At 40.0% G+C, this 17,828-nt stretch overlaps 1 protein-coding gene across 1 annotated transcript; it reads right to left on the bottom strand.

Moving 5' to 3' along the window:
* Positions 1 to 268: 268 nt before the first annotated feature.
* Positions 269 to 9,760, bottom strand: LOC141795482 (von Willebrand factor A domain-containing protein 1-like). Its single transcript, XM_074676383.1, has 6 exons — positions 9,322 to 9,760; positions 3,805 to 4,347; positions 3,398 to 3,676; positions 1,010 to 1,285; positions 515 to 805; positions 269 to 391 (listed from the first exon to the last, which is right to left on the bottom strand). Exons 1-6 carry the CDS (start codon positions 9,401 to 9,403, stop codon positions 372 to 374), a joined length of 1,491 nt encoding a protein of 496 aa, XP_074532484.1. The 5' UTR covers positions 9,404 to 9,760; the 3' UTR covers positions 269 to 371.
* Between the last annotated feature and the right edge of the window lie 8,068 nt (positions 9,761 to 17,828).

Genomic DNA, 17,828 nt, shown 5'->3' with positions numbered 1-17,828 from the left:
TTGGCTTCAAGGCCGTACAATGATAAATGGCGGAGCCACGCTGTCCACTCTATATACAGTCTATGATGCTGCTCCTGTGTTTCATGGATGTGTGTCCCTGCCTCACAGATGACTTGAAATGAAAAACTTGTGCTATGGTGCAGAAACTTTTTGCAAAGTTGATAAAATTTCTATTAAGAGAAGATAAAAATGAATTATTATTCTAAAAATTCTGCTTAGTCATGAGCTGATAGAGAGCATGCGTATGATAAAGCCTTTTCATTCAAAACACTTTATTTAAAGATGGAAATGTTAACCAAAGAGACAATATTTCCTGTAGTTATCCTCTGGAATGCATGATTTTGTCAATGTGTTGCTCTGGCTCCTTGATATTAACCCGACTGTCTGGAATCTATCAGAGAAGAGGGACAGAGAAACAGGAAATTACACTTCCTCCATGGACCAAATCTGCTTTGTGTGAACATAATTCCAAAAATTGACACAAAAATGCACAGTAATACCAAACAAAGCCAACCTGCATGGGTGTGTGCACTGCAGCATATTCCATCTCCTCTGCCTGAGCTATAGACAGGAGAGACACACACCCGGCTGCTCGGGGCGAGGTGTGTGAGGTGCATCCCTCGAGAGGTAGGTGGCAGGTAAACTGAGGAGATTGAGGGCTTTGCGTAAATGCTGTGGCGTTTTTCTCTCTCCCAGCTCAGCCAGAAGCCTTTCAAGCCTTCGTGATTAGCCCGCCAGGCCACCTCCACCCCCTGAAGATCCACAGACCTCAGCTGAAGGTCGGCCAAGGCTGGTAGAGCTGCTGCTGGAAGACAGCAAAAAAATAAATGATCTGGTCGAGCATCACATGAATGATTAAAAAAAATGTTGAGGTCAGCTTTTAATGAAGGGAGATAAAACTGGGGACAGATGCTCATGAAAGAGACAACAAAATCCTCTTCAAAAGGAGAACAGCTAACACATACTCAGTGAGAGATACAGAAACTAAAGCGTTCATTTCAAAGCTTACCCTCTTGGGTGCATGCCTTCACAGACATGACTATTTCTTTTCCACTGGCATGCAGAGCGCTGACTGTTACCAGGTAGTCAGTGCTTGGCTCTAAACTGGTCAGTAAGGTGGAGTTTTGCTGACTGTTGAACATCAAGGTGTGGACAGATCCACTTGGAATAGCTCCATATTCAACTGTATACCTCTGGACTTGAGCTGGCTGCAGGGGACCCCAGCTAACACGGATCTGATGTGGGCCAGAGTCTGACAGGGAGACCTCTGCCGGGCTTAAAACATCTGAGGGGAGCATTAGCAGAGAGGGGACATGAGACGGCGGAGGGATGTTCATATCCAATCCTAATTAAGGTTAATAACAGCAGGTTAAGGTCAAAGCATTGCGTCTCCCTCACAGATAGCAGTGCAGTATCATCTGAGCAAGAAGAGACTGTTAATGTATTTTTCAGAGATGAAATAAGAATGCATTTGCTTTGAACTTCAAAGTGCAGACATGAAACAGACCAAATAGAGTTGCAGTCTACTTGAGGGCATGGGTTTTTGTTGAGAGAAAAAAAACATTAACACTTTTCCCACAAGGCCTCAGTTTTTTAAATATGTGCTGAATAAAAAATAAAGATATTCAAATGTCTACAACGACAACTGAGAAAGCTCATTTTGCCCAAGAGGTTCTAAAAACTCAGAGCTGCCTATGACGACCAACATTAATTTTAAAACTATGAATCACAACTTTTTTTTTTAACGGTGATTATTCTTTCATCATTTAATGTTTGTTTAAATAGTTCAAACTGAGAATTTTCATAGTTTAATATTAACAGATAGCTTATCTTGAATTGTTCATTAATTTGACCAATGAATCATTTAGTTTTATATTCAAAAGGATTATGTTTATGACTAAGTGTTTATTTCTTATTATGACAAGAACCTTTGTCTCACTCCCACTGTTTCATCCCAATCATTAGCTCATCAACAGTCTTCACTGGTAACATATGTTAACACTTATCAACACTTGTTATTACCCAGCTGTCTCACTGATCTTCTAGTTGGGTAAGATATTTGATTTTGATTGGTCAAAACCGCAGACTGTCCGAGTCTGAAACGTAGTTTTGAAGCAAATTATCAACAGGGGCAAAACTGGAAATGGGCTGGGCTTGGAGCCTCCTCACTAACAGCTATAGGACACCCACCATTTAATCAACTGAACTGTGCTTCTGATAGGCCAAATATGCAATCCTAATATCTTCTAAACTGCTGAGTAAGAAAGAAAAAAATCCAATCCCTGTACAGTGTGTGACAAGACAGTTATTAGCTTTCACTGACCCAAACAGTGTATACTTTACCTGTTACTTGTTACTTTAGCTGACACCTGTTTATGCTTTGTTCCCTGTGCTCACTTGGTCCCTCTCTGTTACTGACTGGTTTTATTCTCTTGCTCTCAATCTGGTGTTTTGTGCATCTTTAGCTTTGTACTGTTAGAAAACACTACATCAAAACTCATCTAGTGCAGCTCACAACTTGTCATAATAGGTCAGTGAGTGAAACTTAAAAAAAAATATTTTTTATCATGACATCTTAGAATGCTCTAAGAATGATTATATTTACAAGAGCTGACACACAGAGGGAGAGAAACAAGGGTTCAAGGCAGGAGAGGCTGATATGCCTAAGGTGCAGGCTGAGAATATGATTTTTTCCTGTTTAATAGGACTAGAAAAGCACTTAGAGAGCGCAGACCTCCATCAAGCATATTTTGATTGTCACGCAACACTTTCGTCCTCTTTAATGTTATACTCCCTTTCAGCAGACTGTCTGCTACAATTTGGTGTTAGTTGCAGGTTTGTACGACAATTTGTTACCTGACAGTGTTGAAAATTATGATGACCCAGTTCATATTTCATATTCTGGATCTTAGTATCTAGAATATTGCCAGGATCTAGATTGTACTTTTACATCTGTCAGAAATTATGGTGACCTTGTCTTGTAGTCTTTTGCAAAGCAATCAAAGCATTTATCATGGAGTTAAATACATACACATATGAGTTGTATACACATATGGTGAAAACGGCCCTATCGCACAATAATAAAGAATCCTTTAAAAAAAATCCAGGATCGAGACGGTGATCTAGATCACCTTTAAAATGTAATTACTTCTTTCTTATCTCATTTTGAACATCTCCTGAAAATTTCATCAAGATCCGTTGGTTAGTTTTTGAGTTATGTTGTTCACAGACAAACAAACAGACAAACTCTCCCAAAAACATAACCTCCTTGGCGGAGGAAATAATTACCTTCAGTTTTTGCTGTTTTCTGCTGTCAATCATGTTTCTTCAATTGTGGAGAGGCAAAAAATAATCATGGCTATTAAGATTTGTACAAACAAAATTAACTCCATCTCACCAGGAAGTGTGGTGAAGCTGACGGACAGTGTGTTAAACAGCCTCTGATTGGACTCTGGGCTGAGAGAGGCTGTGTATGGGGTTTCCGGCTCCAGGTTGATGAGCTCTGTCCAGCTGGAGTCACCAGAGAGAATGTGTTTCATCCCCAGGTCTGTGCCCAAAGCAGACCTATAATTCAGTACATAGTAACCGCTGTCTGAGCTCAGAACAGGACGCCATTGAAGCACTGCACTACGGGAAGTCAAGTTAACTACACGCAGTCGCTCTGCACGAATTATTTCTACAGACAAGACAAGAGAAGAAAAAAGAGAGAGATAAAGAGGCAAGGTGAGATTAAATGTTTGAGTGTAATCACTTTTTGTCAGAATATAAATGGTTCTGCTTCATATTTCAAACGCACACACTTACCGATGATGGCCTCCCTTAGGTCCTCTGTGATGATTTCAATATTTTCTATGTCCACAGAGTAGAGATGAGACTCCAGAGGTGGTGTGACCACACGCTGTAACACCTGATAGTTGCCATGTACTGTCGAAACAGCCAGCACATAAACTCCCTGCTCTTTCAGCGCTGACATCAACTCATCCACATCTCCAGGCTGCGCACCATCAGTCAGCCACAGCAGGATCTTTGGTACATCACCCTGGGTATCCTTCCTTAGAAGCTGCTGGGCCACTCTGAGAGCCACATCTGTGTTGGTGTCTCCCTGCAGCTGGATGACTCTCTGCAGAGCCCTCTGCAGGCTCTCCTGGTTGGTGTGGACATCCAGGCCAAACTCCAGGTTAGGTTTAGTGCCCACCTGCAGCAGACCCACTCGGACATGGTCACGGCCCAGGGAGAAGGGGCGAAGCAGTTCAGCAGCAAACAGTAAGAAGCGTGAGAACTCGTAGTTTGCAACACTTCCTGATGAGTCCAGCAGGAGGAGAATGTCTCCTTCGCAGCAGTTAATCGCTGAAAAAAAACCCCCAGGAAATTAATTCAGTCTTGTGTGCAATTTTTTTCATTTAACAAACCGCTCGACCTTTAATTAAAATATCAAAGCATTCAAACTTAGGTTGAATGTACAATGTTATGAAAACCTTACATGACAAGCAAAAATGGCTCAGATTCATTTTCCAAGACACGAGGCACAGCGCAATACTCACTCCCTATAATCAACAATGTGCCACATTTGTCACATCTGCTCTGTAGCCATAGCTAGAGTTCAGGGCTGTCAGAAGTGAAAACGGTGCTGATGAGAGGAATAAATCATTGACTGTATTTCAGTTAAGACTTTGGGCTTTTGATCTGTTCATGCTCTGGCATCAGCTCAAAAAAGCAAAGATCCGATGGACTTTGAACATAAATATCTAAACAGGAGCCTCTTTGATAATAGATGATATATTCTACTTTTCTTGTTAGAGCCATGTGTCGTCTGTTGAATGGAGGAGCTGTGTCTTTGGACTTTTGATGCAGCCAGTCACCGAGATTGCTCCAAACATTTTGGCTTTGCTTTGGGGGAGCTGTTGTGTACGTCATGAGTTTATACAGATTATAGCAGATCAATTGAATATAATCTAAATAAAACAATTAAAGGAGCAGAAAGGTGCCAAAAAAAGATAGATTAACTCTGAGGTAGGTGACTGTTCTCCATGGGCTTTTCCCTGCAGGTGAAAGTATATATTTAATGTAGACTGATGTTAACATAGAGCTAAAGACAGCATCCTAGCATGGCTTTTTTTCCCTTCTTTTAATGCACTGAAGCAAGGCAAGGCTTCAGTCAACGTCAAACAGCAATTTTCATACAATGCATCCAAGACTATTATGGAAAGAGGATGAAAAATCACCTCATCTGCACACCATAAAAATGACTAATGAGTGGTTGAAGGATAATTTGAAAGCATGGATGGCAGTAAAGTTGTAGATACTAGTTAAAGGTGTTAAACAGGAAAATTACTGTTTAAAAAACGTTGATCAGTTGAGCAGTGCACTGCGCACACTGTATCACAACCGATCAGGAAAATGCTGCACAGAGAATATTTTAAACAGAGCCATAGCAAAAGATTTATGATAGTGAGGACTCTAGAGGATTGGCCACTGCAGGTAATGTATCATCCTAACTACACATATTATTTGTTCACTTGGGTGGAATTCACAGTGTGGATGAAAATGTTACCAACAAAAAGCAGGGAAGAAAGATGAAAACCAGTCCAGCCAGCATGAATGGGACCACATCTCTAAAATACAGGCATGCGGGTTTGTTATCTTCACCATCATTTCCCAGAAGCTCCAGTTCATCATCCAAAAGTGGTAAAAGTGGAAGAAATAAAATTCAGTAGAGTTCACCTTGAAGCACCATTCTGCACCCTATTAGAAACCACAGTCCTGTATTATTTTAGTCCAAAACGTGTAATAGAAATGAATATATTCACTGCTTTATATGAAGCAGTTCTGAATAGCTTCTACATCATTTGCATTTCCACTCCATCACCCTTTTTATTTCACCCTCATACTGTTCACACATATCTGTCTTTTGTTTTAACAGCTCCTCTATTGAACACATTGCAGCAATGGCTTATAATCATTACAATTTTATGGGAGGCAGAAAATAAAAATCTTTGGCACTGAGGAAATTTAGAGGGTGATGTTTCAGCCAGATATTTCAGGAGAAAAGCAAACGCTTCATGGATACAAAACATCTCCATGTACTAAGCTTTACTTATGTTTCTCAAAGTGGTAAAAGAGGGAAACTTCTAAGGAAAATGAGACAAACTACAATAATCTGGCTGCAAGAAGAGATGGTGGAGATGGTGATGGAGACTTGGAGGAGGAGTAGCTGCTACAGCTCTGTATTCTTTGAATGAAAAGCACATATGAATACATGCATGTGTTTGAGAAGGGATTTGTCGTGTAAGTGGTTTCAGGCTGAGCCAAGTCTGTACGCCACATCGCAGAGCTGTACAGATGATTGAAAAATATGTTAATACCTCCTGTGGAGTCTATCTCACATACCATCATCATGCACTGTCATAAAAAAGACAGCTGGTAGACTACAGGGTCTAAAACTCAATGCAGGCTGCTGATGCTCTGAAACAGGTTGAACATTAACTTCTATTTAACCAGATCTGGTTTTAAGCAAAGGTCTCCACAATTAATGAAGAATTCCTCACATTCCATAATATTTTTTTAGGACATCTAATAGTAGCGAAAAAATGTTTTCTTTAATTAACTTTGGGAAACTGTGAATACCTAACAGTACCTTCTTTTTCTCAGAGGCAGCAGTGGGAACAAAGCTTCAATTGTCCTGAAAACCTCAGCAGCAGGTTGTTTGAGCCTCACTGTTTTACCATCTTTTGCTGCCACCCATGTAAAAAAGAAGGTCTGTGTTACTGTAAATACATGTTATTGATTTCTTGCTGAGTTAGAAAAAAAGGCTAAACTTCTTTACCGAGATTAAAACATTCACGCTAGATTTGTTTCACTTAGCGTTTAAAGAAGACTGCCAGAAGGTGTGTTCTCTCCAAATTATCCCTTTGTCAAGATGTGCTGCTGAGTGGCTCCATGCGTTCACCACTTTTGAGCATTATTAAAGAGAAGTTGTTGTCACAGAGATTTTCTTCTCTTGTAGTTTTAAAGAATGTTGTAATAATTTAAAATGTGCCACTTTACTCTGTTAATGAAAATGGAGTGAGTAAGTAATGAGGGGGTGAAAGCAGCAAGCATACACAATACATGTGAATTAGCTGCTTCTGCTACTGATCGTATTGATTTTAATAGTCTTTCTTTGCTCCAAGGCTTAAACTATCACACCTGCTCTCATTGTTTTAAGCGATGGATTTTATTGACGATTCAATGCCCTCCTTCCATTTGTTTTCTGAGGATTTGGATAAAACAAAAGATCATCATTGAATGATGAATCAGGCTATGTAAGCACGTTTCGACAGAACAGCAAAACTGAAAAGAACACCGGCATGGTTAGGCTTGTTACTGTCCACATCACCTTAAAAATCAATTTGACATTTTTACAGTTGAGGAATATGAATGAGAACGGGTAAATTTGATTGATTTGATTGAAGCCTTGTGAACAGGGTTTGTGATACCCCATGTTTTCATTTTGAAGCTTCAACAGGAGCTGGCTGATGCGTCATATACCTTAATGCCTTTACTCAGATAAGAGATCACAGTAGATAGAGCAGGAAACAGGGCAAGAGTGGAGAACAACAAGCAAGAAATAAATTGTGGGCTGAATTTGAACTCCACCTGCTTATTATGTGATCCTCATGGGGTGCAACATAGACTGCAAGGTCATCTGCACCCCTTCATGTGCCTTATAGACATAAGAGTGCTATTGATCTTTTACCATCTAATCCTATAAACCTGTGAAATTGTTTTACAGTATGTGCACACTGAAACCCAGATACGCTGACAGATTAAAACAACCTGCCTCTCTCTGCCACACTGAGGATACAAAGCAGAGAAGTGCTCATGCTGATCAGTCTTTTGATAAAGCCACATTGAAACTCAAAGAAATGTTATTGATAAAGGAAAGCTCGAGCTGAACAAATAATGCAGATACATCTTAACATTTAAAGGACATCATATCTTTAGAGAACTGTACAGCATGCAGTTTAATGTCAAACCAAGATGATGTCATGTGATGTCCAAGCACCTGCTTCAGCCTCTAAACATTCAAAAAAACACAGTTAGCCTACAAATCAACATCACTGAAAAACAGTTCTGTGCAATACAATCCATGAAAAAATGCTTAGTAGATTAAGTGATGACGGGGGGACTTGGGATAGGTTTTGTGACTGCAAAAGGACAGATAATGATTTCTTTTTTCTAATTTTATTATTTTTTTGTTCTTGTTTCCCCCAAGTGGGATCCTGCAATACTGTATACCTCAGCAGCATGTCTTGATGATGCATGTGGAAGCAGGTTAGGTACATGTGTAGTACAGGTGTGCATACATGCAGATACTATACATGTTCATAGTATACACCTTCTTTGTATTTGCTGCCAACCTTTTTATTTTTTTATTTTTCAACGTGCTAAGAATGTTGCCAGAGTTAATTGTTAATTACATGTATGGAAAACATGTTAAGTTTGACATGTACCAAGCCTTTGAAAAGTTCAATTAAAACTTGAATCAAGAAAAAAGGAGCAGTGAGAGGAGTGAGCAATAAAAAAAGTTACTATTAAATGTTAGTGTTGTGCTTTAAAGACATCTATTACTCATCTTTTTATGAATTATTGATGCTTAAAGTATACTTTAGTGGTGAGGGCTGTTCATACTGTGAATTATAGGCTATAATACCACATTTTAATAGTCATCATGGGTTTAACTTGAGTTAGCTATTCAAGTAGGTGTACCATTAGCTATGCAGAAGGCCCCACTTCATGTGGGATCCAATAAAGAGAAATATTACCCACTGACTGTGTGGCCTGACAGTAATTCATCACAGTCATTATGTTTATTACAGATTATTATCCTGATTAGGTTAAACACATTGCCAATAAAAAAGACACACCCGTGCCCTGAATTAAAAGTAATGAAACAGTGTTGTGCAATGTCCACAATAGCTCCCCAGGGAAACACTGTCCGTGTGACAACTTGTCTTAACCAGTCTGATCGTCAGCCCTGTGCCACCCAGCTGCTTTATCTTACCGAACATCATTCAACTTTTCTTTTCCCGCGAAGAGAAATATTTCAACCATATGAGCAGAAATGTTAATTATCATACATGTTGATACAGGTATCCCAGAAAATTTTAACTTTCAGCCCAGACTCCACTCAGAATATCTGGTTTAGAAAGTTTGTCGCCAAGAAAGAAGGGCATTGCAACTTGATAGCTTCTGCTTTGTGAATTTAGTCCTTACTGCTCATGTTTTGAGGCAGCATACCTGTATTGTTTTAATGTATGTACTGTACATGTGTTATCTCACCTGTTGCAGGTACAGATGGTTGCGTGCTGCTCCGCCGTAGGATCGCCCACAAAATAACAACGCGCAATAAAATTGACTTCATCCTTTCTCAGCTGCATCAAAACAACATCCAGATCAGAAAAAGCTCAGGTAGAGGAAACCAAGAAGGCCTGGTTTTTCTTTACTGGTCTCCATTGTGCCGATCACTGTTACAGAGAGTCGATATATGTCGGATTGAAGGCTGCTGCTGCTGCTGCCGCTGTACAGGTGTTCCGAACTTTTCCTGCGCACGCGTTCAAAGAACTCTCAGACCAGGTAACATTCACCTGCACGATGCGGTTCCTTCTTTCACCCTCAGAGAACTAACACAGCTTTCAGTGCTTCACTTTCTAAATTCTCCTCCTCCTCCTCCTCCCACAGCTGCTGAGCCAGGAGAGAAAAAAAGCATAGACACTTCTTACTGGATTGTACTCATTGGCAGAGCAGCAGATATGCCAGCTGTTGATTGCAATTCACCCCCTTTTCATTAAGTGGTACCGTAAGAATTAAACATGGGAATCTGATCTGATCAGCATTTTCTCAGGGGGCCTTCTCAAACAGCTTAGAAACAAGGAACAAGGCAAGACACTCATAGGGATCAAGCAGCAGTCAGCAAAAACATTCCCCCTTTCCACTTTACAGGATTACAGTTAAAACCACAGCTGCCACTTACCTCAAGCAGAACATGGATCAAGTAGAAGCTATTCACATGAAGACATTGTAGTCCAGTGTATGTTCTCATATTTCTGTTGCTGTGTCGTCAGATAAAGATATTGTTAAAACTCTCAATAGATGGAGACTATTTGTTAAACGTCTATAACTTCACATGTAATGAAACAGCAACCATTTCACAGAGCTTAAATCCCTCCTCATGAGTGTCTTAGTGGATAATGGTGCGTGGTGATAACGGTGGAATAATGAGGCAGAGACAGGTGGTGGTTTCCAGGGTGAATTATTTTTATACTGGCTTTTGATGCATGATAAAATCCATGTTTGCTTTCATACCACACTGATATCACCCATCAGTAGACATCCTGATCCAGGACTTCAGTCTGATCACGTAGGCAAATATCCTGTCTGCAGATATTTTGTTGTTTACTTTGATTCTCTCAAAGCTGCAGTTTCTCTGTGAACTAGATCACCATTTACTTCCAGGACTGCTTCAAAGCCAGTGTGTTACCTTATTTGTGTTTTGCACAGTTTTCCAGCATACAATCGAAGCCCTGACGGGGCAGTGACTTTTGGCATAATTTGTTAAAGAGGCTGAAGGATCGCCTCACCAAAACTATCAAATCTGAAGCTTGATTTCAGCATTTACAATATGACTCAGTTGACGGTCAACTTTGAAACTTTGTATCAGAAACAAATGGGTGATGTCAGGGACATTTTGTCTATGTATTTTTGATCCTAACTAGGGCCTGCTTCAACTTTAAGTGATTCCAGTTGTAACAAAATAACCAGATTAGATTTGTAACTAAGATAACAAATCTTTTAACCATACAAAGAAGGGTTTGAATTATACAACAGAGTATTAGGGCCAGTTAAGAAATAAAAAAAATTAAAAAATAAAAAAAAATAACATGAAAAAAAAACAGAATTTTACAATTTTTCAAGTAAATACATTTTTTAAACTGTGTCATTTTGTACAACATACCCCATGTGAATAGCCTGGAGATCTAACCATCTATATCCTTGTATCTGCCGGCTGTGGTGAATTTCTTGTTGGATAAATGCAATCACTTCCCCCAGATCAGTGTGCTGCTTTCTTCTAAACAGCCTCAATAGCTGGCAATGTTTTTTCAAAGTCTGGTTGTGTATAATAATGTGATGGTTCTGGGCTAAAATCAGAAGTATCTCCTAAATGCTGAACCCAAGTAGAAAGTACAATTTGATCAGGCTGTCAAGAGTGTCATGGTTTGGGTTTTTGGTTTCTGGGTTTTCTTGTGTTTCTGCCCTCTTGTGTTTCCTTGTAATTCTGTTCTTGTCCTGTGTTTCTGTGGCACCTGTGTTAATCTTAATTATTCTTGTGGATTGTTGTCTTCGTCTCTTGTTGTCTTTAGTTAGTACTTCTTGTGGTTTTGATTCGGTTCTTGTCATGTGTATGTCTTTTTGTGATTATTTCTAGTGTTTCAGTGTCTTTAGTGTACTTAGTCTCTGCCTTGAGTTTCTCTGTATTTGGTTTGGTTCTCCTTGTGTTTCTCTTGTGGTTGATTGCCCCTCATGTGTTTCACCTGTGTCTTGTTCTGCACCTGTGGATAATCACCCTGTCTATGTAGTCTCTGTGTTCAGTGTGCTTTGTGTGGGTTCATTGTATGCTGTCGTTGTTGCTGTCTGCTGTTTGCTGTGGGGTTGCTGTGACTTCGTGCCACACGTGTCTCCTGTGCCTCAAGTGAGTTTCCTTGTGTTTTTTGGTTTTGTTTCTTTTGTTTGAGTTTTTGGTTAAGTTTGATTTTTGAGTTCAATTAAAATAAAGTTTTATTTAAATCTGCATTTGGGTCCTCCACCTTTTTGATTTTTCCCTCCGGACTCCTGACAAAGAGGGTTCATGTTGCAGTGAAATGGGCAAAGGACAGCATGTGAACAATCTATTAACCTGAAGTTCTCTCACACATAAATGACTTTAAAAACTCAAAATTTTAAAGTCCTTTCTAAAAATTTTATAACTTTATAACTTTGAAATTTTGAGTTTGATTTCTCTTAGATTTACGGCTTTATTCACTCAAAAATTTCCAAACAATGTACAAATTCTGTTTTTTCAAGCTTTCATAGTTTCCCTAATGTGCTGCTGTAAAATTATGAGGATGTAAGCTAACAAAGAATACAGCTTAATAAGTACTGGGGCAAAACTGTTTGAATGGCCGTTGAAGGCGAGCAAAGAAGCCTAAAAGGGTTGTAAAGCGTAGACTTCTGTCCCTCAGCAGGAGATACAGGGGTCTATATTGAGAAGACAAAGCGCAAAGTGGATTTTACTGCAGCCAGACTGTGTGAGTAAACACAGATATTTCTCACTGAACTGGACTCAGTTTAGTGTTTTAGCATGGTTTTTCACTATTTAACTATTCACAGCACTAGCTTAAAAGTAGGCTTCCTGTTGTTTCTTAATCCATTCGCATTGTTCTATAGAAGTCCGATCATAACTCCCTCCAGGATACTTTGAAGCCCTGGTTGTTTTACTCACACTGATTACTATTTTTTAATTTATATTATTGCATGTGCAAGAAGTGAGATATCATTTCCCGCTGTAAAATCCCAGCTTGTGTGTGTGTGTGTCTGTGTGTCTGTGTCTGTGTGTGCCCATGAGCTAATTCTCCTTACTTGATTAATCCACAAAAGACTGTGTAAGCAGTATCATAAGTCCATACTGTGCATGCAGCATGAAGACATACATTATTAACAAACTACCAGTAATTTATTCTTCCCACTGAAAAATGATCTTGGTCTAGTTGTTCAGTTGTGCAAAAAGCAGAGAGATGTGCCATTCAAAAGCCATTTTATCAACATCATGTTGATGAGCTTTGCTCCTGAAGTCCTGCTGATTAATTTCCAGATTAATGCACTGTCAGCTCTTGGACTGTGCTGCACAAATTAACAGTGTTTGTTATCACAGCAGCTCAGGGTTGCAATTACGTTGACCACACAGGACATGAATTAAGCAGCAACCTACTAGCCTTAAAGACTGAATGTCTCTATCATCAACAAGCAGAGTGAACATCTGAGCTTTAACCTTGGTGGCAAAGAAAACTGTCATGGAACAGCTTTGATCCAAAAATAGTCTCTCGTAAAAAGAAGAGAAACATATTTTAAACATCACTTAAAGGTATTGATTATAGGGACTGACTCAGAGGAAAGGAAATGAGGAAAGAGTCTTTCCTTCCTGCCATCACCTTATCATCTGCAGTCCGGTGCGTGTATAGGCCTGTGGTATCACCAGCCCTCAGTGTCAGACGGAACACTGGAATTTCCCATGAAGAAGATTTTGGCAAAGGCACTTTTATCTTCATATTGCACGCACATCTGCACATCTACACATCCGCGCTAAAATGTTTTTTGTTTTTCTTGTTATGAGTAGATGGTCCAATGATTTAATCAGATTTAAGTTTTTGACTTCATGCGGAAGGCTGGGACCCTCATGCAATACATGCATGAGACATTCAGAGCCGTGTTACACAAGAGTACATCCTCAGCATCATTTTATCGCTGATTAATATGGAAAAAAAATTAAAATACATTCTTGGCTTTGCAGTCTTTTACACGGTTTATAGAAAAACAAAATTTGTTGATAATTTAAAAATGAACTGTAGAGGAAACAAGGCTAAACCTTTGTATAAAAATACCAAAATATTGTGTTAAAACCATCACAGGTGGCAGGTTTGCAGTCATCTTTGTCACAGTGGAGCCTGTGTATGTTAGTGCATTGTCTAGAACTAAAACCTATCAGCTTTGCTGCTGTGAAAGAGAAGAGACTGACCAGACATGCAGCAACTGGAAATGTACTGTTACACAATTGTAACTTCTCACTCAATTGATAAGCCTCTCTTCATTCATGTTGGGCTGTAAAACCTCAAACCTGCTGACTCCTGGCCTTAATATGATGGTTTGTTGTTGTATTCAAGCTAAATAGAATTTGGATTTGCCACGGTTTGTATTATTTAAGAAAGTCACTGGGTGTTTTCAGGCAGTTTTTATGCACAACTTCCTGTCCCGCTCGATCTGCCCTTTGGGGAATTGATGCGTCACAGCTCCGGCATCCAGGAAAAATAGGATTGATATGCTGCAACCTGACTGAGCAGGGACGTAGGTGGACCGCAATGGAGCGCACACACATTGACTACATTTACATGCCCACTATATTCCTGTAAAAATCAGAATAATCAAAATATTCAGATAGCGTAGGAGGCATGTAAACACCTTATTCTAATCGTCATAACCCGATTACATTTATTTTCTGATTATTATAACCCGAATAAGACCCCTGGCATATGTATGTATCAACCTGAATATTAGGTCATGTAAGCGCCAGTGGCGTCTGCTGGTCAGTCAAGGAGGGGAAGCTAATTTTTTCCAGCCTACATCATAAATTTGTTTATTTAAACATAAATTCTACCCTCCGTGTCAGCTTGCTAGCAGCTGGAGCTGCAACGTGAGACTACGACAGGCTGTAAGAGTGAGTGACAGGGGAAGAAGCTCTGCAGCTGTAGCTGTAGCTGCTTATTGGTGAAAAGAGAGAAAATCTTTAAACTCAACACTCGTCGTTTTTTAAAAAGTAAACTAGCTGGGGATCCATAAAGCCTCCAGATCAGTCAAGAACAAGTAAATGTAGAACTCAGAAGATGCTCGGGTGGAGGATTATACTTCAAGATCGCTGGCTGGCTGGCTCATTTCACTGTCAATCAAAAAGGGATTTGGCCTCAGACAGATCATCCAATCATCATGCAGAAGCCCAGCGTCCAGGCCAGCCCACTGTCTCATAGACCCCCAGAGACGCTGAGCATCCGATGGGCGGGACAAAGCCAAGCGTTATTCCAATGACCGTCCAGTTTCCACTGTGGAACAACCCACTCTACGCTTCCCCGCCGAAGTCAGAAGACGCTCAGCATCCGACTGTGTTAAATGGATGGATAAATACTTTATTAAAGAGCTGAGATGCTGCGGGGGATTAATGAGAAGGAGGTTGAGCCAGTTACCTGTGATAGATAGCTGATTCTGAACAAAAGATGAAGGAATTCTAGCGCATATTTTGCCAATAAAGTGTACACACAGTGACATTTTAGGGGAAGCTGAGCTTCCCTTGCAGTCTTAGAGCAGTCACCACTGGTAAGCACGTTGGCCAGTATATGCTCCTGAGTGAGTTACCTTTTTGGTTTTAGGTCTGAGATGTTCAACATGGTAAGAAAGCAAAAGACCTTACACTTGTGGGGTGAGGAGGAGACAAACTCATTCAAAATAATGACAGAGTTGAATATCATGGACTACATAGATGGGCAGAAGCACTGCAATTGGGATATTTTTAAAATACTGTGAAACAACTGTGGTTGAAGAGATAGATGAAAACAAGAGTTCTAGTCACACTTCGATGGAGAAGGGATATGAATAATACCCAGTATAATGCAAAAGCGAGCATCTTGGACTATTCAGTGGAAATGTCCACGTCATTGTGTGCAAGAGAATGCCCCTATGACATCCTGTCATGCTGCCACTACAACTACTACTACGGTGAATTCAGAATATGTTGATTAACATGTTAACAGGAATAATCCAGTAGCTCAGCAGTCTGTGGAGCATTATTGCCTTAACCAGAATGTGGACCTTAATAGGAATACGGTGTGCATGTAAACGTAGTCATTGATTTGAATGGAAACCTGATTTTGATGTTCATTTCTGTATCAGGAACAATCACTTTGTGAGATTTATGTTTACCAAAGTTGCAGGCAGACTGACTATTACTGCCATCTCTATGGTTTTACTGAAGGTTTGTCAAAAACACAACGAATGATCATGAATGTGGGGGACAGAGGAATAACTGCAAAGTGAAAAAGCAGATGAAGTAGAAACATTTTATTCCTTTGCATAAACTAATGATTGATGTATTCATGTGGTGTTGCAGACTGAGGGAGGAGAGCACTCCACTGAACATAAATAAGACACAATTACTGCCGATTTAAATGTCTACACTGTGAAATGACTTCACTCCTCTGCAGTGTGTGACAGTGTTAGTGTGTCTCTGTTGGAGCGTTTGAAAGCTTGCATGGAGTAAAATCTAATCCCTGCTGTAATAAATTGTTAGTCTAGAGACCACTAACCTTCAGCTGCATCATAAACCACAGGGAATCACCTCATGAATGTGGCTGCACGCAAAGGCTGCAGGCATTTTGTCATTAGTTACTTCAACACTGTGCTTTCGAAGCGACTCCCTTTTCATTCATCCATGCATGTGGGGGATGAGTTGGTCAAGTGGCCGTTGCACCGTTCACCTAATGGATGAGCTGGAATCATGTAAATGAACCATTTTGTCTGCCAGTCACATTTCCAATCAGGAACAAGTACTGGAATGATCATAGTGAGAAAAAATAAAAACATCCAGAACTGGCAGAAGACAGAAAATGGAGAACATTTCAGAGTCAGCTGGGAGAGGAAACAAAGTGGGGAAAATTGCAGCAATGATGGCACCACGCTCAACATGACACCCAGAAAAGAAGCCTGTAAGGAAAGCAGCCAAGAAAGGAGCAAAAGAATGATAAGGTACTTCCAGAGTGACTCATTGCCCCGACATTTTAACAAAAATGTAAATTCTGTTCAGACAAAAGGCAGAAAAAGAGCCAAATGAAGCACAATTTATTAAACATGCCTTCACACAGGATAAAAGTTTGAAACCTGTTGTCTGAGTGTGTCAAAGATTGGCGAGGTATGAAAAGAAGCTGGGGTCAGCCCTATGTTCCCACATTTCTGGGACATTTTTAAAATTAGGTCTTGTGTTCCTATGTTTCCTTTCAATTTGAGCCCCAGCATCCCACAGGATTTTTGCAAGCACTTTAAAGTAAATGAATGAATGAATGAATGAATGAGTCATCTTAGTTCAACAAGCAGCAGCAGAAATCTTCATAATCTCAATCATTAACAAAGAAAAATAAAATAGGCATAGAAAAGCTGGCTGTAGCAGAGCTTATAGATGCCGAACCCTTGATTTCATTTCCTTAAGGGTGCAGTCACACTGTTCATTCAAACCGTCATCATAAAGCGTCTGTTTACGTGAAGCTTGATCTAATCAAGGTCAGCACAATGAGACACGGACAATACTGCTACAACTTTTAGGGACTTTTTGACTGATGGTAAGTCATTTTGGCCTGGCACAGCCCTCTAACACCCCCGCTTTATTTAAAATGATTGTTGAGAGGTGCGCTCGCGGTGATCATACATCATGGATTTCAAGCGCGGACAGGGCGTGTGCTTGTGCTGTACTGAAGCCCACCTCTCTGAAGTGTGCCAAGGCAGAGAAGTGAATCGTGCACTTGCCGGTGTGACCACGTCCCAAGTCAGACAAACAATACCAGATTTTTGGTAACACCCCCCTCCAAAAAAAACAAAATTAAAATGTGATATCTATCATCTGTCCTTGTTTACATCTGGGTAGTATAGCATTGTGGCATAGTGATCATCACCTCTAACTGGAGCTAAAGCTCCTCCTTGTGGTGACTGGTAGTGCTCCAGCTGAGACAATGGTATAAATGATAAAATCACTAATAACTTGTTTAACCTAAAAGTATTTCTAATAAGTCTTAAGTTGACTACAAAGGTAGATCCCTACCTTAGGAATAGGGTTGATGGACTCTTAACTTATGAATATGGTTTGTAGCAGTGGCAATTGCTCTAAGACTGCAGGGGACGCTCAGCTTCCCCTAAAATGTCCCCAAAAAAGTGGTGATATGTACTGCTGTGTGTACATTTTATTGACAAAATATTCACTAGAATTCCTTCATATTTTGTTCAGAATC

The sequence above is a fragment of the Halichoeres trimaculatus genome, unplaced genomic scaffold, assembly GCF_033239565.1.
Source record: "Halichoeres trimaculatus isolate MK-OKI-2021-1 unplaced genomic scaffold, fHalTri1.1 fHalTri1_scaffold_1, whole genome shotgun sequence".
NCBI lineage: Eukaryota > Metazoa > Chordata > Actinopteri > Labriformes > Labridae > Halichoeres > Halichoeres trimaculatus.
The sequence above is the reverse complement of the archived record's forward strand: the minus strand, read 5'-3'. Positions and strand labels throughout refer to the sequence as shown.

Coding starts and splice junctions, on each gene's coding strand:
- LOC141795482 (XM_074676383.1), bottom strand. CDS start 9,403: ATGAAGTCAATTTTATTGCGCGTTGTTATTTTGTGGGCGATCCTACGG. Junction 3,677..3,804: donor CCTAAGGGAGGCCATCATCG/GTAAGTGTGTGC, acceptor TCTTGTCTGTAG/AAATAATTCGTGCAGAGCGA. Junction 392..514: donor CAGTGCACACACCCATGCAG/GTTGGCTTTGTT, acceptor CTTCTCTGATAG/ATTCCAGACAGTCGGGTTAA.